General features: G+C 45.3%; 1 protein-coding gene across 2 annotated transcripts in view; it reads right to left on the bottom strand.

The window, feature by feature from the left end:
* The window catches only part of LOC124551017 (esterase FE4-like), a 290,102-nt gene that overhangs the window by 25,278 nt on the left and 238,383 nt on the right, over positions 1-26,441 (bottom strand). The window contains exons 5-8 of one of the 2 annotated variants that reach the window (XM_047125863.1): positions 24,320-24,519; positions 24,066-24,237; positions 11,215-11,384; positions 2,755-2,920 (exon numbers count right to left, since the gene is read on the bottom strand). In XM_047125863.1, the coding sequence (XP_046981819.1) occupies positions 2,755-2,920; positions 11,215-11,384; positions 24,066-24,237; positions 24,320-24,519 (708 nt within the window). The remainder of the gene's footprint in view (positions 1-2,754; positions 2,921-11,214; positions 11,385-24,065; positions 24,238-24,319; positions 24,520-26,441) is intronic. The other variant, XM_047125864.1, reaches the window with a different exon arrangement.

Genomic DNA, 26,441 nt, shown 5'->3' with positions numbered 1-26,441 from the left:
CTAAAATCGTTTCTCCTGAATAAATGTTTCTATGCATGGAATACTTTTTAAATAAAAACTTGTAAGAAAAAATAAAACCTACTTAGTAACTATAGTTTTTTAACAAGGACTTCAAAATTATGTTTTTATTAATGCTAACACTAATCACTTGGAGGGGAGTGTGTTGTATGTTGGTATACTCTACAGAAGTTAAATGTATGACCTTACTCCACTGTTAGATAATAGCATTCACTTTTCTACTTCAAAATTACAAAAACTACTCCAGAAAAGTAAGGTTTCTTCCAAATGCGAAAACAATTGCAAGGTACAATGTGGTCACGCACCTAGTGTTAAGGGACACTTTTTCCAAAACTCTTCCGTAATCTAATTAATAATCAAGTAATGAAATAAGAATATCATATTAATTTAAATTAATAATAATAAAACACGAAACTATTTATAGTAGGATTTTGGAGTATATACTGTGTTCGATCGTTATGGGTTCCCTCGGAAGAAACGGTTTATTGGCAGAGAGCCAACACGGATTCAGAAAATATCGTTCTTATGAAACGTAACTAGCTGCTTATTCTCACGAAGTAATGAATGCTATCGACAAGGTATGTCAAATTGATTCCATATTTCTAGATTTCCTGAAGAGTTTTAACTTCTGATCAAATTGCGTGCTGTGGAGTATCGTCTCAGTTGTACGACTGGATTCGTGGTTCCCTGTCAGAAAGGTCACAGTTCGTAGTAATTGATCGAAAATCTTCAGGTAAAAGAGAAGTAATATCTGGCGTTCCCCAGGGAAGTGTTATATACCCTCTGTGGTTCCTAAACTACATAAACGATTTAAGAGACAATCTGAGCAGCTCTCTTAAATTTTTTTCGGTTTATGGTGTCATATATAGTCTTATAAAGTCATCAGATGGTCAAAAAAATTACAAAACGATTTAAAGAAGAAAGATGAGAAGTGGCATTTGGCTGTAAATAATGAAAAGTGTGAAGTCATGAGATAAAACACACAAATCTAAAGGCTGTAAATGCAACTTAAGCATTAAAATTACGAATAACTTTAATTTGAACGATCACATAGATAATGCTGAGAGGAAAACAAACCGAAGACTGCGATTTATTGGCTGAACACATAGAAAAGGCAATGGGTCTACCAAAGAGACTGCCTACACTACGCTTGTCTACTCTTTCTGAAGTATTGCTGTTTGGTTTCGGATTCCTATCTGATGGGACTGAAGGAGGACATCAAAACAGTTCAAAGAAGGGCAGTTCATTCTGTATTATCGCGAAATAAGGGAGAGCGCGATACGGGTATGATGTGTGAATGATGGTGCGAGTCATTAAAACAAAGGCATTTTACGTTGCGGAAGGATTTTCTCATAAAATCTGAATCACCAACTTTGCAAGAGTGCTTCGGAATCTAAAAACACCGTAGCTATAACTTTACCAGCAGAAGGTGTGGTTTTGAATTTTTTTTCTTGGGTGAATTTGCATGATGCCACTCCATTGATTGCCTCTTCGTCTCTGGTGAAAAATGATGGAGCCATGTTTCATCACCTGTCACAATTCTTCCAAGAAATTCATCTCCACCATTGTCATACTGTTCCAAAAGTTCGCTGCATACCGTTTTTCTCGTTTCTTTGCGAGCCACTGTCAACATCCTGGGAACCCACCTGGCACAAACCTTTTCTAACGCCAACACTTTCAGTATTCTGCAAACACTTCCTTCCCCTATCCCAATGCAGCGTGGCAATTCGTTGACTGTGATGTGTCTGCCAGCAGTCACCAATTCGTTAAGTCTCTGCACATTGTCCGGAGTGTGTGCAGTACGAGGCCTGCCGCTGTGAGGACAGTCCTCAATATTGCCGTGCCGGCTTTCATCACGTAACCTGATTGCACACCGACTAACTGTACTGCGATCGACAGCAGCATCTCCATACACCTTTTTCGACCTCTTGTGGATGTTTTCCACTGTCTCGTATTCACAGCACAGGAATTCTATGACAGCACGTAGCTTCTGACGAACGTCAAGTGTAGCAGCCATCTTGAAGACATGCTGTGACGGCGCCACTCACGGGAACTGGTTGAACTAAGTTTGAAAACAAGCGGGATGGATGTATCTACGCACTGTAAAACTTTCACACATGCAGAATGAAAACTGTATTTTTACAAAAATAGTGTGCATTTCTTTTGGAGTGACCCTTGTAGTTGTACCATGACTTCTGTCATCTCAGCTTACTTCTGAAGAAAAGAGATTTTTTAACATGTTAAATTAAATAATACGGAATTATTATGAGTTACGTAGATACAAACGTTAAGGATAGAAGTACAGACTAGAATAGAAACTGTCGAAATGTGGTGCTAGAGGAGTATGCTGAAGATTGGATAGGTAGATCCGATTATCGATGAAGAAGTACTGAGTAGAGTTGGGGAGAATACAAATTTATAGCACAAGTTGTCTGAAAGAAGGGAACTGTTGATAGGATACATCATGGGGCGTCATGGAAAAGTCAACTTGGTAATGGAGAGAACTGTATGGGATAAAAATTGCGGAGGGGGCTCAAGGTTTGATTAGAGTAAGGAGGTAGAAATCGATATAGGCTCCAGCAGCTATGAAGAACTCTGCACAGACAACAGAGTCTCGGAGAGCGGTAGCCTTGAGATCAATACCGCAGGAACATACTAGAACAACGCCTCCAAACTTTAAAGTAAACGTTACCTAGAGAACAATGAAGCTACCGAATATCACTGGAGATACAGTACCATTAAACAGCTCCCTGGTCTTTCGCACCAGAGATGCCAACGGTCCATCAGGAACTTTCTCATTCGCGTAGTGGAAGACGAAGAAGTGGGCTGGGGCTGTCGACTTGGAGCTGTGTAGTTTGGCCACCCGCACACCATGGTATGTGAACATCAGGTCGCCCAAAAGCTGAAAAGAAAGAAAGCTTAATTTAGCATAAAACTGAAAGCGAAAGCAATTGCTCTATTGATCTTTTTGAACAATTATGCTGTGTAACAACGGCATAGTGATCGAAGGAATTTGGATTCCCCCACCAGAAGCTTTGGCATAGATGATATTATTACTGGCGCGATCTGTATCAGGAGTTCCCCAAGGTTCCGCATTAGGTCCGTCACCCCACTCATTGTACAGTAACGACATGTCTATTGTCTTCTCCCACTGAAATTCCCCCGATTCATGTGACGAACGCTATGTATTTTTCATTAAGCTCGGTGGCTAAGTGGTCGATTGCCAGACTTTGGATTCAAATATGTGTGGTTAATTCCCATCCCGTCCTGTAGTTTTCATCTCTCATGTATCATTTCATTCTCTCATGGAAACGTTTGTTTCTCTAAAAAAATACTGGGATTCAACGAGGATCAGGATACACTTTAATCTGTAGCAGGGCGTGTAATTAGGTGTTTAAGTCGGTTACAAGTTCAGAATAATGCAATGGGCTGGGCGTGAAGTCGAAGTTATCTTTGATGATGGATACGAGTATGTCATTCCATGGTGATTCACCTCTGTGCCAAGGTCCAAAAGCGTAGTGATTCCAAGTGCTGGAGTGCGAGCCTCACAGCAGCGCACGGCCAGATGTTTTCAGTGGGTGACAGATCTGGAGAACGTGATGGCCAAGGAATAGTCTAAATCATCAGTATCGAAGTAGATCAGGAAAGTACAGGCACCATCTTGTTGGAAGAACACGTTCCAGAGGCTTCGACATCAAGGCACAGTCTCCAGGCATCACACGTCGGAAATGTAGTGACTTTTGACCAATGTACCGGCTACATGAGCCATGGGAACCGTGTTCAGTCCCAGTGGCATCACATTTTGGGTTTTCAAACAATATGAGATGAGGTGATAGGGTGTGGCCCTCAGCTACATACCCTATGACTCACGTTAAAGTTTTGGCTGGTTTCGTTGTCTAGGGGCTGGGGTGCGTAGTTGCCACATTACAGGCCAAGTACTGCTGAGTATACAGTATACAATATGAATATACAGATGAATCGAATGGTCGAAGGTTCCTATCACTCGGCAACTGCGAATTTAGAACGCAACAAAGACGTTTATAAATGAAAGACTGCAATTAAATAAAATCTGCAGGTATTTTCTTAACGACTTTAAAAGATGAGTACGACAGTAGAAGTGAACGTGGTATATTTCTGCAAAACACTTATTGGCATCGATGGTCCAGCAATAAAATAAAATATGAGTTGAATTACTGGGAAACAATAGATTCCTACTTCACGTAATTAGTTGTGAACATCAACATAGCTCTCGGGATATTCACTTCTACACGCATACTACGTCTTCACTCTAGAAACCTAGGAAATCTCACAAGTTCACAAGTCAGCACTCCGAAGTATTTCTATCTCTCGCGACCACGCGCAAACCGCTCCACACTCCAAGTCCTTTGTCACGACCGTCGCGTCCGGAACCTCCCCTGTCCTGTGCGGTACTACCCTCGCACCGCACTGTCCCAAACTCGCTTCCAACCAGTCTCCCCATTCACGAGCTCTGTGATTGGCTAGAGCGTTCGCGCCATGTCTTCAAACCAACGCACCCACACAAACGTAATGAAACACTAAACTTCCTGGCAGATTAAAACTGTGTGCCCGACCGAGACTCGAAGTCGGGACCTTTGCCTTTCGCGGGCAAGTGCTCTACCGTCTGAGCTACCGAAGCACGACTCACGCCCGGTCCTCACAGCTTTACTTCTGCCAGTATCTCGTCTCCTACCGGGCGTGAGTCGTGCTTTGGCGGCTCAGATGGTAGAGCACTTGCCCGCGAAAGGCAAAGATCCCGAGTTCGAGTCTCGGTCGGGCACACACTTTTAATCTGCCAGGAAGTTTCATATCAACGCACACTCCGTTGCAGAATGAAAATCTCATTCTGGATAATGAAACACATTCGAAATACTGGATTTACATTTAAATAACTTGAAATTAAATAAATATTCCTGTGGCTGGACCATAAACACGCTTTAACACACATTATTAGATACATAAAGAAATTAAAGAAACATATATCAAAGGAACAGAACAAAAAGGTAGGCCAGTAGCTTTCTACGACACAGTAAATATTTAACCAATTTCTTCATGAATGTACTATTCAAGTTACATGCCTGTAATTCACACCAATTTAGGTTTACACTAATAAATTTCTAGACAGGGCGATCGAGAAAATCGAATGAAGCGTTTATAATTTGGAAATTCGTTGCTGAGTGTTAATTGTATAATGTACCGTCATATACTAAACTTTAAACTAATAAAGATATTGAAAATCTGATAACACCATCAGATACGTTGTACAAATAATAATAATGTACATGTTTCTTTTTGATGTATCATGATTCATCTGGCTACTATTAATTTCTATATGAACTGTGAAATGTCTGCCATTAAGGTTTCACGAAGTCCGCCATCTTTGGCCCTCCCAGCGCACAGCGTCACCAAGGAATTCACAGCCATGTGCTCGATGGACCACGTGCTGGGGCTCCCTTCATGCTCAGCTAAAGTTCGGCACCACGTGGTTGGTGCCGGGCCGCGGCTTTGACGAGCGTCCTGTGCAGCCGCCCCAACTCCGTTCACATAATATTTCCAGGGCGCCACAGCATATGATCGCATCAGATGTCGGGCCCATATGAAAATGAGTAATGTGCACTGCACAACAGAATGAAAGCATCACACCTTCGAAACAACGTAGTTCTAAACTATTGTGACGCTTAAGTTTGCACCCTAGCTCAACAGTATGTACAAGATTCCTCTGTACTGATACAAAAGCGTTACACCCTGCGATATCACCCTCCAGCTCGACGGCGTTTCAAACAGCAACGTGTCGACACGTGAGAAGAATAGGCCACATCTCACAAGTTCAAGTGATGTGTAAGGTGGGGTAATGAAGTCACACACCCACCAGATTTCACCACAATTCTGTCCGGTGCCACTGCGGACATATCACACGATGAGAATGTCGCCACAACACTCTTACTCACATTTCACCCTTCATTTTGACGCCTTTGCAGTGGAGGTCAGGAGCGCGAGTTGCAGGGTTGAAATCACGCGATTTTCTTATGGGTGGCGGAGAAAAGCATTCCAAGATACCGCCATTCATATTCGGCATGAAAAGGCTGCAGGGGATGGCATAAATGGCGTGAATGAAGCCACCCCTTTCCCTGCGGTGTTGACGCCCACGCATTTCGCGGAACAAAACAACAGTTGCCAATGTGACGAGCAACAGAAAAATGTTCTTGACAACCTTTGACATTACTGACATCCTTAGACGTTCAACCCCTAATGTCTTTATGGTGCTTGTAATGGTACTTGAGTTACGTAACCATTACGGCACCTCACCTGAACCTCTCGATACCAGTAATATTCTACTGTGTTTCTGTAGAAGTAGTTAACATATTTCTGAGACAACATTCAGATTTGATTTCATTAATGTAGAGTGATTCATCTATATCTTTATATTGCAATGATATTATTCTTATGTGTATTCTTTCTTTTGTCACTATGATCTTTGATGTACTTGTAACTCTTGATTTTTGGGCGCATAAGCGATTATTAGTTAGTTAGAGAGTCGGACCTAGAGAAAGGCAAGTCTTGGACGTCATGTTGGAAAAACGCATAAAGTAGTCAGCTTATAAAATGTGAACTTTAACAGTGAGGAAGATGTTTTCAAGTATGTTTTGTATTGTGAAGTGATGTTTTGTGTGTTACGTGATATTGCATTAAAAGCAATTAAAAGGAAGTGTAACTTAAATTCGGAGTGCTGATTACTTTTCTTACATCACCATTGTCCTGCAAAAGTGTAATCTTCAAGAATGGTTTGTGAAGCGCTTCTACAAAACTTTTGAATATAGCAGAATAAAACCTAGGCCTCTTTGCATCCGAGCTTGGAATCACCACCACCTAGATTTTCGAGGATTGAGCCATGATTTTACAACGAGACCAGCGTGGGAAACACGAAAAGAGGAGTGCCCAGTTTATTCATTATTACATTAAATGAGTTAATTAACTGTGCTCTAATGACACCTGCCACATAATAACTTAGTTGTTGCCCGAAAATGCAGTAATTAGCAGCGTGATCAACACCACAATCATTATTAAATTTTGACCTTTGTTGTGGTAGGGTTGTTAGACGCTGCATACTCATTAAAGATGATCTGGCCCTTCTGGGGCGCAGTGTGACCGCAATGCTGGCTCTCGTACACAAGCTGGAACGACTAGGGGCCGTTCAGTACCATTCGACAAAATTTAAACGTGATTTGAGGCAGAAAAGTGCACTTATGGTTTTTCGTCTTTCCTATTTCGCTTCCTCCGTGATCATTGGGGGATGGAGGGGTGGATAACGTTTGGCACGTAGATTCATGAGTGAATTAAATGGCAAAAGACCTAAGATTCCCTAGTTTGGCAAAATCCTCAGTGCCTTCCACTTCCCTTTCTACTGAAAACAGTCACAAGCCCCTGGAGGCAGACTACAATGCAGCTCTTGTGGCTTGTAGTAGGCCTTCCGAAATTTGGGTGTCTGCAAGCCAACAGGACTTCGTCAGGGGTACTGTCTATACAGGTATATTTTTAAAACTCAATACGGTTAGGCACGCTCTATCGAGGGTTTTATTGGGCAGGGTGGGAGGGGGCGGATGGGGTTCTTAGAGGAAGATAAGAGCTGGAATCAGCACGCCAGTATCGCAACTGGAGGTCTACTCATTGGTGACAGATGTCCTTTCCAGGTTAAACGCGATTTGTCCTCCGTTGGTGTGAAACAACTGGCAGCAAACACACTGCAACAATCGTCAGTTGGGCCCAGGCTTGAGAAGGGAATGTTTGGGGAATGTTTGTCGGTCGGCCATTGTGGCGGAGCGGTTCTAGGCGCTTCAGTCCGGAACCGCGCTGCTACTACTGCCTCGGGCATGGATGTGTGTGATATTCTAAGTCTAGGGGACTGATAACCTCAGATGGTAAGTCCCATAGTGTTGTTTTTGTGGTCTTCAGTCCTGAGACTGGTTTGATGCAGCTCTCCATGCTACTCTATCCTGTGCAAGCTTCTTCATCTCCCAGTACGTACAGCAGCCTACATCCCTCTGAATCAGCTTAGTGTATTCATCTCTTGGTCTCCCTCTACGATTTTTACCCTCCACGCTGCCCTCCAATACTAAAGTGGTGATCCCTTCATGCCTCAGAACATGTCCTACCAACCGATCCCTTCTTCAAGTTGTACCACAAACTCCTCTTCGCTCCAATCCTATTCATTACCTCCTCATTAGTTTAGTGATCTACCCATCTAATCTTCAGCATTCTTCTGTACCACCACATTTCGAAAGCTTCTATTCTCTTCTTGTCCAAACTAGTTATCGTCCATGTTTCACTTCCATACATGGCTACACTCCATACATATACTTTCAGAAACGACTTTCTGACACTTAAATCGATACTCGATGTTAACAAATTTCTCTTCTTCAGAAACGCTTTCCTTGTCATTGCCAGTCTACATTTTATATCCACTCTACTTCGACCATAATCAGTTATATTGCTCCCCAAATAGCACAACTCCTTTATTACTTTAAGTGTCTCATTTCCTAATCTAACTCCCTCAACATCACCCGACTTAATTCAACTTCATTCCATTATCCTCATCAACAGATGTTCATCTTATATCCTCCTTTCAAGTCACTGTCCATTCCGTTCAACTGCTCTTCCAAGTCCTTTGCTGTCTCTGACAGAATTACAATGTCATCGGCAAACCTCAAAGTTTTTATTTCTTCTCCATGGATTTTAATACCTACTCCGAATTTTTCTTTTGTTTCCTTTACTGCTTGCTCAATATACAGACTGAACATCGGGGAGAGGCTACAACCCTGTCTCACTCCCTTCCCAACAACTGCTTCCCTTTCGTGTCCCTCGACTCTTATAACTGCCATCTGGTTTCTGCGCAAATAGAAAATAGCCTTTCGCTCCCTGTATTTTGCCCTTGCCACCTTCAGAATTTGAAAGAGAGTATTCCAGTCAACACTGTCAAAAGCTTTCTCTAAGTCTACAAATGCTAGAAACGTAGGTTTGCCTTTTCTTAATCTAACTTCTAAAATAAGTTGTAGGGTCAGTATTGCCTCACGTGTTCCCATATTTCTACGGAATTCAAACTGATCTTCCCCGAGGTCGGCTTCTACCAGTTTTTCCATTCGTCTGTAAAGAATTCGCGTTAGTATTTTGCAGCCGTGACTTATTAAACTGATATTTCGGTAATTTTCACATCTGTCAACACTTGCTTTCTTTGGGATTGGAATTATTATATTCTTCTTGAAGTCTGACGGTATTTCGCCTGCCTGATACATTTTGCTCACCAGATGGTAGAGTTTTGTCAGGACTGGCTCTCTCGAGGCTGTCAGTAGTTCTGATGGAATGTTGTCTATTCCCGGGGCCTTGTTTCGATTTAGGTCTCTCAGTGCTCTATCAAACTCTTCACGCAGTATCATATCTCCCATTTCATCTTCATCCACCGCCTCTTCCATTTCTATAACATTGCCCTTAAGTACATCGCCCTTGTATAGACCCTCTATATACTCCTTCCACCTTTCTGCTTTCCCTTCTTTGCTGAGCTCTTGATATTCATACAAGTCGTTCTCTTTTCTCCAAAGGTCTCTTTAATTTTCCCGTAGGCAGTATCTATCTTACCCCTAGTCAGATAAAATGGTTCAAATGGTTCTGAGCACTATGGGGCTTAACATCTGAGGTCATCAGTCCCCTAGAACTTAGAACTACTTAAACCTAACTAACCTAAGGACATCACACACACCCATGCCCGAGGCAGGATTCGAACCTGCGATAGTAGTGGTCGCGCGGTTCCAGGCTGAAGCGCCTAGAACCGCTCGGCCACACCGGCCGGCCTAGTCACATAAGCCTCTACATCCTTACACTTGTCCTCTACCCATGCCTGCTTAGCCATTTTGCACTTCCTGTCGATCTCATTTTTGAGACGTTTGTATTCCTTTTTGCCTGCTTCATTTACTGCATTTTTATATTTTCTCCTTTCGTCAATAAAATTCAATATTTCTTCTGTCACCCAAGGATGTCTACTAGCCCTCGTCTTTTTACCTACTTGATCCTCTGCTGCCTTCACTACTTCATCCCTCAAAGCTACCCATTCTTCTTCTACTGTATTTCTTTCTCCCATTCTTGTCAATTGTTCCCTTATGCTCTCCCTGAAACTCTGTAAAACCTTTGGTTTAGTCAGTGTATCCAGATCCCATAGTGCTCCAAGCAATTTGAACCATTTGAATGTTTTGTGGCATTCTGTGGGTGATGTCGTCATTCTGGAAGGCACAGTACATCAACAGAACTGTACATCTATTCTTAGGGACCAGGCAACGTGTTACACATCTTGCAGTATTCGTCTGTGGTTTGAAGAACTGGATAATTTCACCATACTCTCCTGACGAGCAAATTTCATCCAAACCAAGTCGAGTATCTGTGGTGCCACCCCATCCGGGCTGTTTGAGCCATGGATCCTCAAATGAGAAACCTGTACATCTGACCACAGCACTGGAGTGTGCATGGCTCCACATGCCTATCGGTATCTTCCAGAACCTGACTGACTACCTTCACAGCGGTTCGCTGTATGAGAGATGGTTACTGGGCCTTTTGACAGGTTTTTGACTTTAATTGGCCTGGACAGTGTAGTAATCAAGGAACACGGCGTCAACGTGGCAGCAGTATCTGCTGCTTTCTGCGCCACGTGTACTAGCAGACCGAGTTGGGCTTCAAACGTTCGCCGGACCTTTGTGGCCGAGCGGTTCTAGGCGCTTCAGGGTGGAACCGCACTGCTGCTACGGTCGCAGGTTGCCTCATGCGTGGATGTGTGTGATGTCCCTAGCCTAGTTAGGTTTAAGTAGTTCTCAGTCTGATGACCTCAGATTTTAAGTCCCATAGTGCTTAGAGCCAATTGAACTATTTGTTTTCAAACGATCTTTATATCGGGAGCCATGTCGATTCCTACAATGGAAATTTTCAACCTACAGAAAGGCCAACATAAGAGATGTTGTAAGATCCAACAACAGGTATGTGATAAAGCCTTGTAGCTGTATGCACCTCTTCGACAACCATCTGAAAGCAGCAGTGCACTACGCATTCGTATAACTACTTCTTCCCCTGAATTGAAGCACAGGCGCGTTCACAGGTCTGCAGGTGGTACTAGCGTTTTGTTGGTTTGTTTATGGGGATACTCACTGTGAAGAGCTCCACTTGCGTCTCGGGTCCGATGTTGCGTTCTCCGAAGTAGAAGCGCCGAACCTCCTCTGCCACGGCGTCCCTGTCCGCTTCAGGGCAGCGCAGGTTGGTGGGGATCAGCAGGCGGGGGTTTGCAGCATAGCTGGACGTGCGGACCGTGTCACCCATATCTGTTGTAACACCTCAGTTAAGTTTACAGTGATAAAAGCTATAGAAAGAATAATTTAAAATTAAGAATAGAATTTTTAGAGGGGAAAATAGTGTAGAATCAGAGTTCGGTAATTGCAGATCAAAATTATAGTATATCAGCAAGTAGTTTAACGTCTAAGTACAGCAAAGCCATGAAAGCTCCGTCATGGAGAAGGCAGTGACGTTAAACTCTTGTGATGAAAAACCTATAAAAAGGCCTGATCGTCATTATTACCGCCTTTTTTCTTGATTGTTTCGTTAAAGGGCGGGGAACCCGTGTCAGTCAGAGAGACAATAATTAGATTGGACTTCATAGTGTTAGGATTCACGATAAACTCTTGGAATATTACGCAGATTGAAAGTGATGTAGTGTACGATCTCTGACTGTAGCAACGGAGTATTAAGGGCATTTTAGGACTTTAGTGCTAGATTGGAACTTTACGGACATATAGACGACAGAAACTCAAATTATCTGCTGATACGAGTGGATTCAAAGGTACCGGTATTCAGATATTAACGTGTGGACTTTTGAAAGTGTCGTGTGCCGTTAGTTGCGAATCTGGATGTAGAGCGCGTGCATATCGACATTTTCGAACTATTTAGATTCCTCCAGGCTAGGAACCTTTTAAATGGACCGTCATCCATCAACATCCTAATCCTCGACTATAGAGTGAAAGTGAAATACAAGTGTGTAAAACCTACCGACGATACGTATCTACGAGCAGACGTCGACGTAGAGTACCTAAAAAGGGAACCACAAGAGAGTTGGGGACATTTCGAGGGTTGGATCCCCTCCTTCGAAAACGTCAGATTGGAAAGCCTGGGCTACTCTCAGGGTGGAATCTCCGTCTTCGAAGATTGTTGCTGTGGATGTCTGTTCGTCTGTCTGTCTGTCTGACTGTCCGCTGCTCGTTGCTGTAGCTGCCTGCCTGCCTGTCTGCTCGCTGTCCATCGTCGTCGCCGCTGCCTGCTGTCCGTCCTTCACCGCCGCCACTGCTTGCTGTCCGTCCCTCTGTTCGTCGCGGTTCGTCCATCATGAGTACTCCCACCTCCACTGTCATTTACATCTCCCCCCCCCCTCTTCCACAGTCACTTCCTGGAGTGCCGCCCCCGGCCTCCCTCCTTACGCCTCACCTCCCCTTCCCCCACTTACCCATTCCCCTATCTCCTCCCCTGCTGTATACCCCCACTTCTACACCCTACCTCCAGCCTCCATACCCTCAACAGCTCCCACTACTACCCCCGCTCTCAGATACGCCTCTGTTGCCGCCTCTGTTGCCACTCCTCAGGTAGTCGACTTCCCCTCTCTCACCCACCCCGTCACTCCATTGTCTGCATCTCCCGCACGCATCACGTCGAGCCGAGCCACCGTCGCCACCACTGAACCGGCTGCTTCTCCCGGCGCCTCCACTACGCCACAGGGATCTGCCACCCACCACCTTCCTCTCCTCCCCGTCCCTCTCCCCTCCTCCCCACCTCCGGTCTCCAAAAAACCCCAAAAGCGCGTCATTACCAACTCTGCTCCTGCCACTTCCCACAAAAGTCAACACCACCTCCTCCTCCTCCTGTCGTCTCCACGGACACCACCCCTCCTGCAGCCACCTGTAACCCAGCCCCCACCCTCCATACCTTCGTCCTGTCAACTCTTGATCCAAAGTTCCTCGACGCTCGTACCCTCACCGTGGAGATACGAAAGTATTTACCTGGTGCTCCCATCTCCCAACTCATTCCTCGCAGGGACTCAGTCCTCAGTCCTCTGTAAACTCCCACGAGTTATGTTCGGCCCCCATGCATCTTTACACCCTTTCTTTCCTCTTTCACTCCTCGTCAGACCCAGCCTCCCCGTCGCCCCCCCCCCCCCCAACTACACCCCTGTGATCACCGAGTTCAGCCTGGTGATCACGGAGGATGAAGTGTTGGTGGAACTAAACTCCCACCTGGACTTGGAAATCCGCTATGCCCACCATATTCACAATGCCTCTGGTCCCACCTACCTCACGCGGGTCTTCTCTGAGTCTGCCCCCTCCACTGACCATCTCCCCACCCAGGGTGCCCTGGTATACCACTGTCGACACGCTGTTGAATCCTCCAAATCCCCTCCCCAATCCTACCGCTGCCAGTGGTGCCTGATGTATAATGACCACCTGACTCCCAACTGCAAACCCCCCCCACCTATCCCCATTGCAAGGCCTCCCACTAAGAACTGCCCCAACCTCGCTGCTCCTCCTTCCTGTAACACCTGCAATGGCCTCCATCCCACCTACTCCCACAAGTGTAAAGCCAAACCAGCCACCCCTGAGCTTACAGTCCCTGTCCGTCCTGTTGATACCCCTGTCCACCCCAACAATTCCCTCCGTCCACCCCCCATGGCAGGACATCATCCGGTTCCTTACCTTTGTACTCCAAAACATTCACCCTTTTCAGCACCCCCACACCTTCCAACAAATCTCCCTTGCCGCTCACTCTGTTTTCCACCTGAACACCTTTGCCACTTATTCCCACAACCGAGCCCACTTCACCTTCACCAGCCTTGACACTCTAGTTTAAGCCCCTTCCCTCTCTTCCCCCCCCCCTCACATCCCACCAAGGTGCGGCTCGAGTATTGCATCCTCTTCCAGAACATTTGCTCCTTCCACTCCAACAAATACCTAATCATGCACACCCTCTCCCACCACCAGGTCGACACCTTCCTCTTGAACGAAACCTTTCTCCAACCCCACCATTCTATCTACACCTCTCCTTATATCCTCCACCGCACTGACGCTCCTGGTCCTCGTGCGCAGGGTGGAGTCACAATTGGCCACCTTAAGCATATCCCCGTCCGGCCACAACCTCTCCTCAATGACCCCACTCAACACCTTATCCTCAGTGTCTTCTTCCCGTCCCCCACCATTACCTGTGCCACCATCTATGTCCACTCCACTGCTCCTTATGACTTCATCTCGCACATTGACCGCACCTTCTCCACCTATGTGATTGCCGCCGACCTCAACATCCATAGCCGCACTCCTGCCGCCCTTCAGTGGTGGCATCAGTTCCTATCCACAATCCACGGTGACCTTGCTCCCCTTCCCCAGCACACCCGACCTGAAAGTGACACCACCCCAGATGTTGTCATTGCCTCCGCCAACCTCCTTGGGCATATCGCCATCGCTGTCCTTGCCCCCACGGGTAGTGATCACCTGCCCGTTCTTCTCACCATAATGTGTGCTCACCGCCCCTCTCCAGCTCCCCACGCTACACCCCCTCCAAAGGTCGTCCATGACTACCACCATGCCAACTGTGATGCCTACCAGGAATCCATCACCACCCAGGTTGAAAGCCACCCTCTTACCTATCGCCATCCTGACGACATCATCCATGCCTTGTCCTTCATTGAGAAGATAATTACTGACGCCGTGGAGGCCCATGTTCCTACTAAAACCATCCATCCCCACTGTCCTGCTCTCCCTCCGTGGGCTGTCCTCCTCCTTCGTGAATCCCACCGCCTCTTTCGCTCCTTCCTGGGCACTCGTGACCAGGATACACTCCAACGCCACCGGCAAATACAGTGACACGTACCGAACCTTATTACAGCAACGAAACGCCGAGACTGGAGCCAAACCTGCACACGACTCAACATCTCCCTGCCTATCAACTCCTCCAAGTACTGGTCCACCTTCCATCGCCTTACTAGTTCCCTTTCCACTCCCCACTAACCTCTTCTCCATAACGATCGCCCCCTTCCTGACAACCTCAGTAAGGCCAACCACTTCCCTTCCCACCTTACTTAGGTCTTCTCCATCCCAGATTATTCTCTTTTCCCCACCGTCATGGAACATGCCGATACCTCTGTCGCTCCACTGGCTCCTAGTCTCCAGTACTTGGGACAGTTGGCCCCTTCCGATATAAACACTCCCATCAAAGCACAAGACATTAAACTTATCCTTTGGTCCAAACACAACACGGCCCCTGGTCATGACTGTGTCACCTTCCACCACCTTCGAGAAAGCCCCTATTCCTTCCTGACTGTCCTCGCCCATCTCTATAATGTCATCCTCTCTACTGGCTTCTACCCTGACCTGTGTCCTCTTATTCCTCAAACCCAACAAACACCCTTCTGCTGCCTCTTTCTATCATCCCATCTGCCTCACCTCCGTCTTCAGTAAGGTCTTTGAATCCATCCTTTCCCACCGTATCCATCAGCACCTTACTCAACACCACCTCCTCACCCTTACCCAGTGTGGCTTCCGACCCTCCTTCTCCGCTGAAGACCAACTCCTTAACCTCATTCACCTTCTGTCCCTCCAGCTTAACTCCCGTCGTTCCGCCATTTTTGTTTACCTTGACCCCCAAAATGCCTATGACTGTGTATGGCATCCCCGTCTCCTCTTCAAACTCCAAACCTACGCCCTGCCTATCAATTTTGTCCGTCTGGTCGCCTCTTTCCTCTCGCATTGTCCTTCCTATGTCACCCTCCACAACATCAACTCCCGCATCTTTTATCCCACTGCTGGTGTCCCCCAGGGCTCTGTCCTCTCCCCTCTCCTTTATCTCTTGTATACGGCTGATATGCCCAAGCCACCACCATCTGTCCACCTTCTCCAGTATGCTAATGACACCGCCTTCCTGGCTCTCTATCCTACCCTTCAACGGTCCCAACATACCCTCCAAACCCACCTTAACCAGTTCACCATTTGGTGTAATCAGTGGTTCCTCCGTCTCAACCCCTCCAAAACCCAGGCAATCATCATAGGCCGCACCACCCACTCCTTTTGTCTCCATGATTTCTACCTTCCCCTTTATGGTCATCCCATCCAGCTCACCCCCACCCTGAGATACCTTGGCCTCACCCTCGACCAACACCTCACCTGGACCCCTCACCTCCAGACCATTCATCCAGCAGAAAGCCAATTCCCGCCTCCGCCTTCTGTCTAGCTGGACATGGGGATTGCATCCTTCTACCATCCTCCACACCTACAAATCCCTCATCCATCCTATCCTCTGTTATGCCAGCGTTGCCTGGATCTCTGCACCCACCCGTATTTACAAGGCCCTCCAAATCCTTGAACGTCATGCGCTCCACCTTGCCTTCCGTATCCGCCTTCCTCCCCCCACACGGCTCCTGTACAAACTCATCCCCTTCCCCCACCTCCTCCTGTTCCTTCAACATCTCCGCATCTTTTACATTGTCCGCAGGCTTGATCCCCACCACCCTCTGGTTTCCTCCTTCCTCTCCACCCCCCACCCATTGCCGCACCTCTATCACTGTATCCCTCACTCTGTCCACCTCCACACCCTCCATCTCCTTCATCATGACAATTTCCAGCGCCTCCCCCTCCCGGATGATGCACTTCACCATGACATTTACCCTTACTTCCAACTATAACCTGGCCTTGTTACCCCCCCTCCCCAGGGCCCCCTTTTTCCTCTCCCCTCCTTCTCCCAGAGCGGATTTTCCTCCTTCCTACACCCCCATCCTTGCCTCTATCCTCCCCACATCCCTCCCTACCTGGTCCTCTTCCACACACCCCCTACTCATCTCCCCCCTCTCTTCCCCTCCCTCCCTTCCTCCGGTCTCCTTCATCTCCTCGCGCCTGGCAGATCCTCCGTTTTGATCATCATCAGTGTGCCATGTCAGTGTTGTGTTTGGTGCTGTTTCTCCTGTGTGTCAAGAGGTATGATTTTAATTGTATGCTGCCTTGAGGTTCACTGTCAGTGTTTGTTATGTGCTATGCCATCCGTCGATACTTTTATGCCCCGGTCATACTGTGCCTTGTGTTCTTTTAATTGTCCCAGTGTGTGGTTTTTTTGTGTGCGCTACTTTTTTACAGATTTTATCTCCATTTTACAGTCGCCCCTTTTTTGTCTATTGCCTTCCATGATGTTCCCCCTTTTTTATATCTACCATATTTTCTCCTTTGTATATTTTTAAATGTCTTCTATTGTTTTGTACTATGTCTTTCGGCTGAGGAGCAGCGCATATGCTGCTGCCAGCCCGCCACGATGGGGAACTGAAATACAATAAAGAAAAAAAAAAGAGTTGGGGATGCTTCACTGTCCACAAAAAAGGCACATTGATCGCAGTAGGCGTGTTATCGCTGGGAGACTTATAAAACTGTCAGACAGAATGACGTACCGACAGGAGGGAGAATTCTCAATATTAGCGACAGACATTCAGGGTTGGGACAAATATGTGGAAACGCCAATAATGATGACAGCTTACCATGCGTGATGCGGTGTACTATGGCCGACACTCATAATCCATATTCTGATCACTCTCGCTTTGCTTGCACAGTATCTCAGTATACATTTAACTTCACAAAGTCATTCCAATCAAAATTAATGCAATAAATGGTAAACAACGTGTCAAAATATTTTACATATTCAATAGACAACTACTTATATCCAAAAGGGAAATAATATCAGCTGTATATTATTATTTTCAACAAAGAATTCCTCATTACATTATAGAACAAAATAAATATCTTGCTATGTCACCAGAAATTGATGTACAACTGCGAAAAAAGAAAGAAAGGAAGTCGAACAGTGTCGAACAGTGTGAGCAGGACATGTGTCGCTCTCATTTTTGTAGCGAGAAACCAGTAGGAAACTGCAAGTGTGCTGACTGTGTTGTGTCGTGAAACAATCTCTGTGTGAACGAAACTGATTAACTATGAGATAAGTTTTTGCTTCTTCCTGTAGTGGAATATAAAAACGTCTCAATTAGAAAGAGAAGTTGGACTGTGTAATACCGCCAAAAGAAATGCATCGCGTAACTATGACAAGATAGCTATGGACAGACGACATTGTAGTTACAGTGTTCTGGAAAGAACTGTGTTCGCTTTGACTGTGCCACGTGCATTTTAATTTTTTATTATTTTACTGCTGAGGTCGTCGGTCACTAAGATTACACACTGCTTAACCTAACTTAAACTAATTTATGCTAAGGACAACACACACACGCCCATGCCCGAGGTAGGACTCGAACCTCCGACGGGGGAGGCGCCCTAGACCACGCGGCTACCCCGCGCGGCGTTCCTCTAAGTATTTACGTTTAAAATCTGTATGTTTTTGCGTTAGTTTGTACCAGTTCTCAAACTATTGCTGCCGCTGTGATGCTTGTACATAAAAATGTGGTTTTGGAAGGATTTGATAGCGTCTTGAGATGGTGGAAATCACTCTCCATGCATTCTTTTATTTAACGTAAGGAGAGTATGTGCCAAGCAAGATCGTAAGAGCCACCGTGGTACAACAATCGAGTTAGGAAACTGCTGCGGAAGCAAAGGGAACTTCACAGTAAACATAAACATAGCCAAAGCCTTGCAGACAAATAAAAATTGCGCGAAGCGAAATGTAGTGTGAGGAGGGCTATGCGAGAGGCGTTCAATGAATTCGAAAGTAAAGTTCTATGTACTGACTTGGTAGAAAATCCTAAGAAATTTTGGTCTTATGTCAAACCGGTAGGTGGATCAAAACAAAATGTCCAGACACTCTGTGCCCAAAATGGTACTGAAACAGAGGATGACAGACTAAAGGCCGAACTACTAAATGTCTTTTTCCAAAGCTGTTTCACAGAGGAAGACTGCACTGTAGTTCCTTCTCTAGATTGTCGCACAGATGACAAAATGGTAGATATCGAAATAGACGACAGAGGGATAGAGAAACAATTAAAATCGCTCAAAGGAGGAAAGGCCGCTGGACCTGATAGGATACCAGTTCGCTTTTACACAGAGTACGCGAAGGAACTTGCCCCCCTTCTTGCAGCGGTGTACCGTAGGTCTCTAGAAGAGCGTAGCGTTCCAAAGGATTGCAAGAGGGCACAGGTCATCCCCGTTTTCAAGAAGGGACGTCGAACAGATGTGCAGAACTATAGACCTATATCTCTAACGTCGATCAGTTGTAGAATTTTGGAACACGTACTATGTTCGAGTATAATGACTTTTCTGGAGACTAGAAATCTACTCTGTAGGAATCAGAATGGGTTTCGAAAAAGACGGTCGTGTGAAACCCATCTCGCGCTATTCGTCCACGAGACTCAGAGGGCCATAGACACGGGTTCCCACGTAGATGCCGTGTTTCTTGACTTCCGCAAGGCGTTCAATACAGTTCCTTACAGTCGTTTAATGAACAAAGTAAGAGCATATGGACTATCAGACCAATTGAGTGATTGAATTGAAGAGTTCCTAGATAACAGAACGCAGCATGTCATTCTCAATGGAGAGAAGTCTTCCGAAGTAAGAGTGATTTCAGGTGTGCCGCAGGGTAGTGTCATAGGACCGTTGCTATTCACAATATACTTAAATGACCTTGTGGATGATATCGGAAGTTCACTGAGGCTTTTTGCAGATGATGCTGTGGTGTGTCGAGAGGTTGTAACAATGGAAAATTGTACTGAAATGCAGGAGGATCTGCAGTGAATTGACGCATGGTGCAAGGAATGGCAATTGAATCTCAATGTACACAAGTGTAATGTGCTGCGAATACATAGAAAGATAGTTCCCTTATCATTTAGCTACAAAATAGCAGGTCAGCAACTGGAAGCAGTTAATTCCATAAATTATCTGGGAGTACGCAGTAGGAGTGATTTAAAATGGAATGATCATATAAAGTTGATTGTCGGTAAAGCAGATGCCAGACTGAGATTCATTGGAAGAATCCTAAGGAAATGCAATCCGAAAACAAAGGAAGTAGGTTACAGTACGCTTGTTTGTCCACTGCTTGAATACTGCTCAGCAGTATGGGATCCGTACCAGATAGGGTTGATAGAAGAGATAGAGAAGATCCAACGGAGAGCAGCGCGCTTCGTTACAGGATCATTTAGTAATCGCGAAAGCGTTACGGAGATGATAGATAAACTCCAGTGGTAGACTCTGCAGGAGAGACGCTCAATAGCTCGGTACGGGCTTTTGTTAAAGTTTCAAGAACCTACACCGAAGAGTCAAGCAGTATATTGCTCCCTCCTACGTATATCTCGCGAAGAGACCATGAGGATAAAATCAGAGAGATTAGAGCCCACACAGAAGCATACCGACAATCCTTCTTTCCACGAACAATACGAGACTGGAGTAGAAGGGAGAACCGATAGAGGTACTCAAGGTACAATCCGCCACACACCGTCAGGTGGCTTGCGGACTATGGATATAGATGTAGAGACAAAAGGAAGTCTTTAGGTTTAGGAATCCAAAATACAGATGTGCTTATTTTTATTCTGTCTATCGAATTCCACGGCAACTTAAGGATTTCAAACTCTTAAACAGTTCTTGCAGCCAATCACATGTATGAGAACCTATTTCTTATGCTTGGTCCTTGGAAGCAGGACATTGCTTTCGATGCACAAATTAAAATTTTCCCCGTGTTTACATCTTAATCCACGCACATCTACGTGTGTTTTCTACAGGACACTGTATGGTGCATCGTGGTGGGTATCATGTACCAATACTAGTCATGTACTTTCTTGTTCTACTCACAAACAAAGCGACGGAAAAACGACTACCTACATGACTTTGTACAAGTCCTGATTTCTTTTATCTTATCTTCGTGGTCCTTACACGAAATGTACGTTGGTCATAGTAAAATAGTTCTGCAGTCAAAATCCCAACGCCAGTTCTCTAAATGTAACAGATGTAGTTTCACAAAATCAAATTAATGCTTCAGAAAAACGCTTACAGTTACGAGGATCACTCCAAAAGAAATACACACTATTTTTGTAAAAATACAGTTTTCATTCTTTCATGCGTGAAAGTTTTACAGTGTGTAGATACATCCTACGCGCTTGTTTTCAAACTTAGTTCAACCTGTTCCCGTGAGTGGCGCCGTCACAGCATGTCTTCAAGATGGATGCTACACTTGACGTTCGTTAGAAGCAACGTGCTGTCATAGAATTCCTGTGCTGTGAAAACGAGAGAGTGGAAACATCCACAAGAGGTCGAAAAAGGTGTATGGAGATGCTGCTGTCGATCGCAGTACAGTTAGTCGGTGGGCAAGCAGGTTACGTGATGAAAGCCGGCACGGCAATATTGAGGACTGTCCTCACAGCGGCAGGCCTCGTACTGCACACACTCCAGACAATGTGCAGAGAGTTAACGAACTGGTGACTGCTGACAGACGCATCACAGTGAGCGAACTGTCACGCTAAGTTGGGATAGGGGAAGGAAGTGTTTGCAGAATACTGAAAGTGTTGGCGTTAGAAAAGGTTTGTGCCAGGTGGGTTCCCAGGATGTTGACAGTGGCTCACAAAGAAACAAGGAAAACGGTATTCAGGGAACTTTTGGAACAGTACGAGAATGGTGGAGATAAATTTCCTGGAAGAATTGTGACAGGTGATGGGACATGGCTCCATCATTTTTCACCAGAGATGAAGAGGCAATCAATGGAGAGGCATCACGTAAATTCACCCAAGAAAAAAAATTCAAAACCACACCTTCTGCTTGAAAAGTTATGGCTACGGTGCTTTTCGATTCCGAAGGACTCTTGCTTGTGGACATCATGCCAAGTGGAGCCACCATAAATTCTGATGCATATGTGATGACACTGAAGGAACTTCAAGCTCGACTGAGTCGGCAAAAGCAGGATATTTTGCTGTTGCACGACAATGCACAGCCACATGTCAGTCAAAAAATCATGGAAGCGATCACAAAACACGGATGTACAACACTGAAACACCCGCCTTACAGTCCTGAACTGGCTCCATGTGACTATCATCTCTTTGGGAAACTGAAAGACTCTCTTCGCGGAACAAGGTTTGAAGATGATGACTCCCTTGTGCACGCTGCCAAACAGTGGCTCCAAGAGGTTGCTCCAGAATTTTACCGTGAGGATATACAAAAAAATGTTTCAAATGGCTCTGAGCACTATGGGACTTAACTTCTGAGGTCATCATTCCCCTAGAACTTAGAAATTCTGAACCATAGGACGCCCAAGCCTTTTTTCTATCTTGGGGTGCCTCGGCGGGGGGGGGGGGGGGGGGGCGTTCGGCGAGCCCACAGGTATTAATTAAGTTTACTGACGAAAAATTACGTATAATTATGTATTTTAACTAAGGCATCGGTTTATAAATGTTGTTAATTGTTATAAAGATTGGATTGAGTGAATAAAAAATTAACATATTGCAGTACAAAATACAGATGTGTTCATATACAATAGACTACTCTGAGTCCTCAACTTCAAGGCAAGAGACACACTTCACAATTTTTTCTGAATGTGTGTACACACATGTTTATGACACTGTCCACAATAATGTTGTTTACTTAGATTGTTGTACTTCTGCTTCTTTGTTTTAGCTTTTCTTGCACAAATATGGCACTGACCTTTCCCTGCAGGAGGCTGACTTGCTTCTGTTGTCACTTCTTTGATTTTCTTTTGTAGAATAGTCTCCACTGATTGAACAATTTGGTTACATAACCCTCTTGGATTGGCACTTCTACCTGCAATTTCACTAGTTCCATCCCAGATTGCAGAAGATAAAGTTTCCATTTGTTGTGTTTCTTTTCATTCCATCTTGGATGTTGCTGGATGTATATGTTGGTTGCATTGATAGCACAAATGTCGATGAGAGAGTAAAATACAGATAGAGGCCATCTCTTTGTTCCCCTCCTGCAGGTGTACATGCGTGCCATTTGATCAATGGTAACAATTCCACCTTTAGTGGAATTATAATATGCATTTATCTCGGTTTTATTTTTCTCTCTTCCAACAGTGCCTTTATCTTGGTGCACTGTTGCCAAACATCAGTAAGTTTTTACTTGGATTCGTTTTTGCTGTGTAGGACACCAAAGTTACTGGAGGCCTACGTATCGGGAACTGCACTAACTCACTGCAAGTTTACAAGATAAATAACAGCTGACTGACATAAAAAATCACTTCCTCTGAAAGTTGTGAATATCAAGAAGACCAACCTACAAGAAACTAACTTGCATTATTGTAGAGATGAGAAATACGAAATCCTACTAAGGGAAATTTTCTATAGCATGGAAGCTTAAGGGGGGGGTTTGTTGGACCCATAATAAGTTTATTTATTTTTTCTTTCAAAGCAGGCATTTTCTATAAAATATATTGACACTAACGTTTCATAAAATAGCCAACAAACAATAAATCAAAGGGAATATGTAGTGTGAAATTTATTTGGGCAAAAGCAGGTGACATAAAAAAATTGTGGGTTCAGCAAACCCCCCTTACGCGTCCTAGGGTTAAACCTAACTAACCTAAGGACTTCACACACATCCATGCTCGAGGCAGGATTCGAACCTGCGACCATCGTGGTCGCGCGGTTCCAGACTGTAGCGCCTAGAACCGCTCGGCCACTCCGGCCGGCGTGCGGGTATACAGGCGCTGGTTCCAAGATGGCGTAAGGCAGATGAGAGGGATGGAAATTATGTGGAGAAATGAAAATATTGTTCCTAAGGGATGTATCTACACACTATATCACTTTCAAGCATGTAGAATAAAAGATGGATTTTAAAGAAAATAGTGTGCATTTCTTTTGGTGTGACCCTCATATCATGTTGCACTACAGGCAATGTAGCAGCGCCCTTCTACAATGGGAACTGAATTGTAACAGATAGAAAGCACTGACTGTGGTTGTTTTACTGAAGCAGAGTGGCTCTCAGCCTGACTGAAGAGCAGCAGCTGCCAGGGGAGGGGAGGGGGGAAAAGGGGCTGGGCTGACCTCTCCATGTACTGACCTGAGGCAAAGACACATCCCTCATTCGTGCAGACGCCAGTGATCAGTGGCACGTGCTGGAAGTCCCCGGCGCACAGAAGCTGCGCGGGGTCCCTCGGGAAGAAGGCCCCACCCTCGGCGTCAGCTGGCTCCACCGTGCCCACAAATGGGAACAGCACGCTGCGGGCCTTGTCCTGGAACAACAGATACCTCCCATGCAATGACACGAAACCTCCAGCTCTGGAGAAACCACTGCGTGGCCAGTGCAACACGTACCTCTTCAGTGCGGCCGAACATGGCGTTCTCGACGAGCATCTGCGCCGGCTGCTTCCTCAGAAAGTCCACCAGCTGCTGGGAGTCGTCCGTCTTCAGTCCTAGGTGGGCGCCCAGTGCGAAGGAGCGGGCCCGCATGCGGTCGGAGCACACGCCGTCCCCCACAGCCACACCACTGTGCGCGATGGCTTTGTGGAAAAGGCCTGCCGAGATGGAGAATGAATAAAACTACACCATTTGTTTGTACTACACTACAGAAAATCTGCAGTTACATGTAGTCCATACAGTATAACCTACTCCAAAGTGCATGGCAGACGATACTTCCTACATTTATTAGTGTTCTCTCGAATTCCAGCAGCGAGAATAATTGCTTAAACGACTCTGTGTACACTGCAATTAGTCCCTCTTTGGGAGCAATATGTAGGGGGCTGTAGCTTATTCCCAGACTCAAGGCATAAAGTTAGTTCTTGAATATTTGTAAGTTGGCTACCGTAGGATAGTTTGCGTCTATCTTCAAACGCCCACCATTTTAGTTTTTTTTAGCATCTCGATGTCAGAGTACCACAGCTGAAACAAACTAGTGTTGATTTTCATTGTATACCTTCAATATCCCTTGTTAGTCCTATATCACATGGGTCGCACAAGTGTTTTACAGACCGATTGCCTTTCGCTAGTAATCTGTGAACTGAAGTCCGCCTCCTCCTTTATATACAAGTGAACCAATGTGATCATTCCATTTCATATCCCTAAAATCTCTTGTAGTCTGGTACTTCAGTAAGTTGATCGATTCCACATGTGATCCATTGATACTGTGGTCATGGGATACTGTGTTCTTTCGTTTTGTGAGGTGCTAAATTTTACATTTCTGAACACGTTTAAGTAAGTCTCCGATCTATACATAAATTTGAAACCTTATTAGGAACTGACCGATTACACAGAGACAATTATTGAACTATATGAAACAAAATCGTCATAACTTCTGAACGGTTTGCGTTAGGATGTCCAAACTGCACAATTGACTACGGGGCATAATAGGAATTAGCATGTGTAATATGGTTTGGATTAATGACAAAGCCCACTTTCATTTGGATGGGTTCATAAATAAGCAAAATTATAACATTTGGGGGACTGAGAATCCGAATTTCGTGATCGAGAAGTCTCTTCAGCCTCAATCGGTGACAGTGTGGGGTGCAATCTCCAGTGACATAATTATTGGTGCGCTTTTCCTTGATGGTTACTACCGAACGGTACGTGAAGGTTTCGGGAGATGACTTCATCCCTATTATCTAATGTGATCCTGATTTCGACAAGATGTGGGTCATGCAAGATGGAGCTCGACTCCATCGAAACAGGAGAGTGTTTCATGTCCTGGAGAAGCGCTTTTGGGACCACAACCTGGCTCTGGGATTCCCAGAGGCCACTGGCGCTTGCCTCAATTGGCCGCCATGTTCTCCAGATCTGAACACATGCCACTCCTTTTTGTAGGGCTATATTAAATACAAGGTGTACAATAATAACCCCAAAACCATTGGGGAGCTGAAAACAGCTATTCAGGAGGTCATCATCGATGTTCTGAACTTCACCAGGTCTTGTAGAATTTCACTGTGCCACATCATCGCCAATGCTGGCATGCATATCGAACTTTTTGTAACCTAAATCTGAATATTTGTAGTGATGTTTACATGTTGAACAAAGTGTGTGTACGCCGTAGATTGTAACTATTTACGTTTTTTTTTCATATAATTATCCTTCTGAAATGTAGGGTTTCGCAGGGATCGAATGAAGGGTAGAGCCACGAGTCGTAACACATCTGAAATGTAACGTCCACTGTTCAAATTGCCGTCAATGTGAACAAGAGGTGACCGAGAAGTGTAACCAATGGCACCCCATACCATCACGCCGGGTGATACGCCAGTATGACGATGACGAATACACGCTTCCAATGTGCGTTCACCGTGATGTCGCCAAACACGGATGCGACTATCATGATGCTGTAAACAGAACCTGGAGTCATCCGAAAAAATGACGTTTTGCCATTCGTGCACCCAGTTTCGTCGTTGAGTACACCATCGCAGGCGCTCCTGTCTAATGCAGCGTCAAGGGTAACCGCAGCCATGGTCTCCGA

This window comes from Schistocerca americana, chromosome 9 (assembly GCF_021461395.2).
Source record: "Schistocerca americana isolate TAMUIC-IGC-003095 chromosome 9, iqSchAmer2.1, whole genome shotgun sequence".
NCBI lineage: Eukaryota > Metazoa > Arthropoda > Insecta > Orthoptera > Acrididae > Schistocerca > Schistocerca americana.
This window is presented reverse-complemented; position numbering and strand designations above follow the sequence as displayed.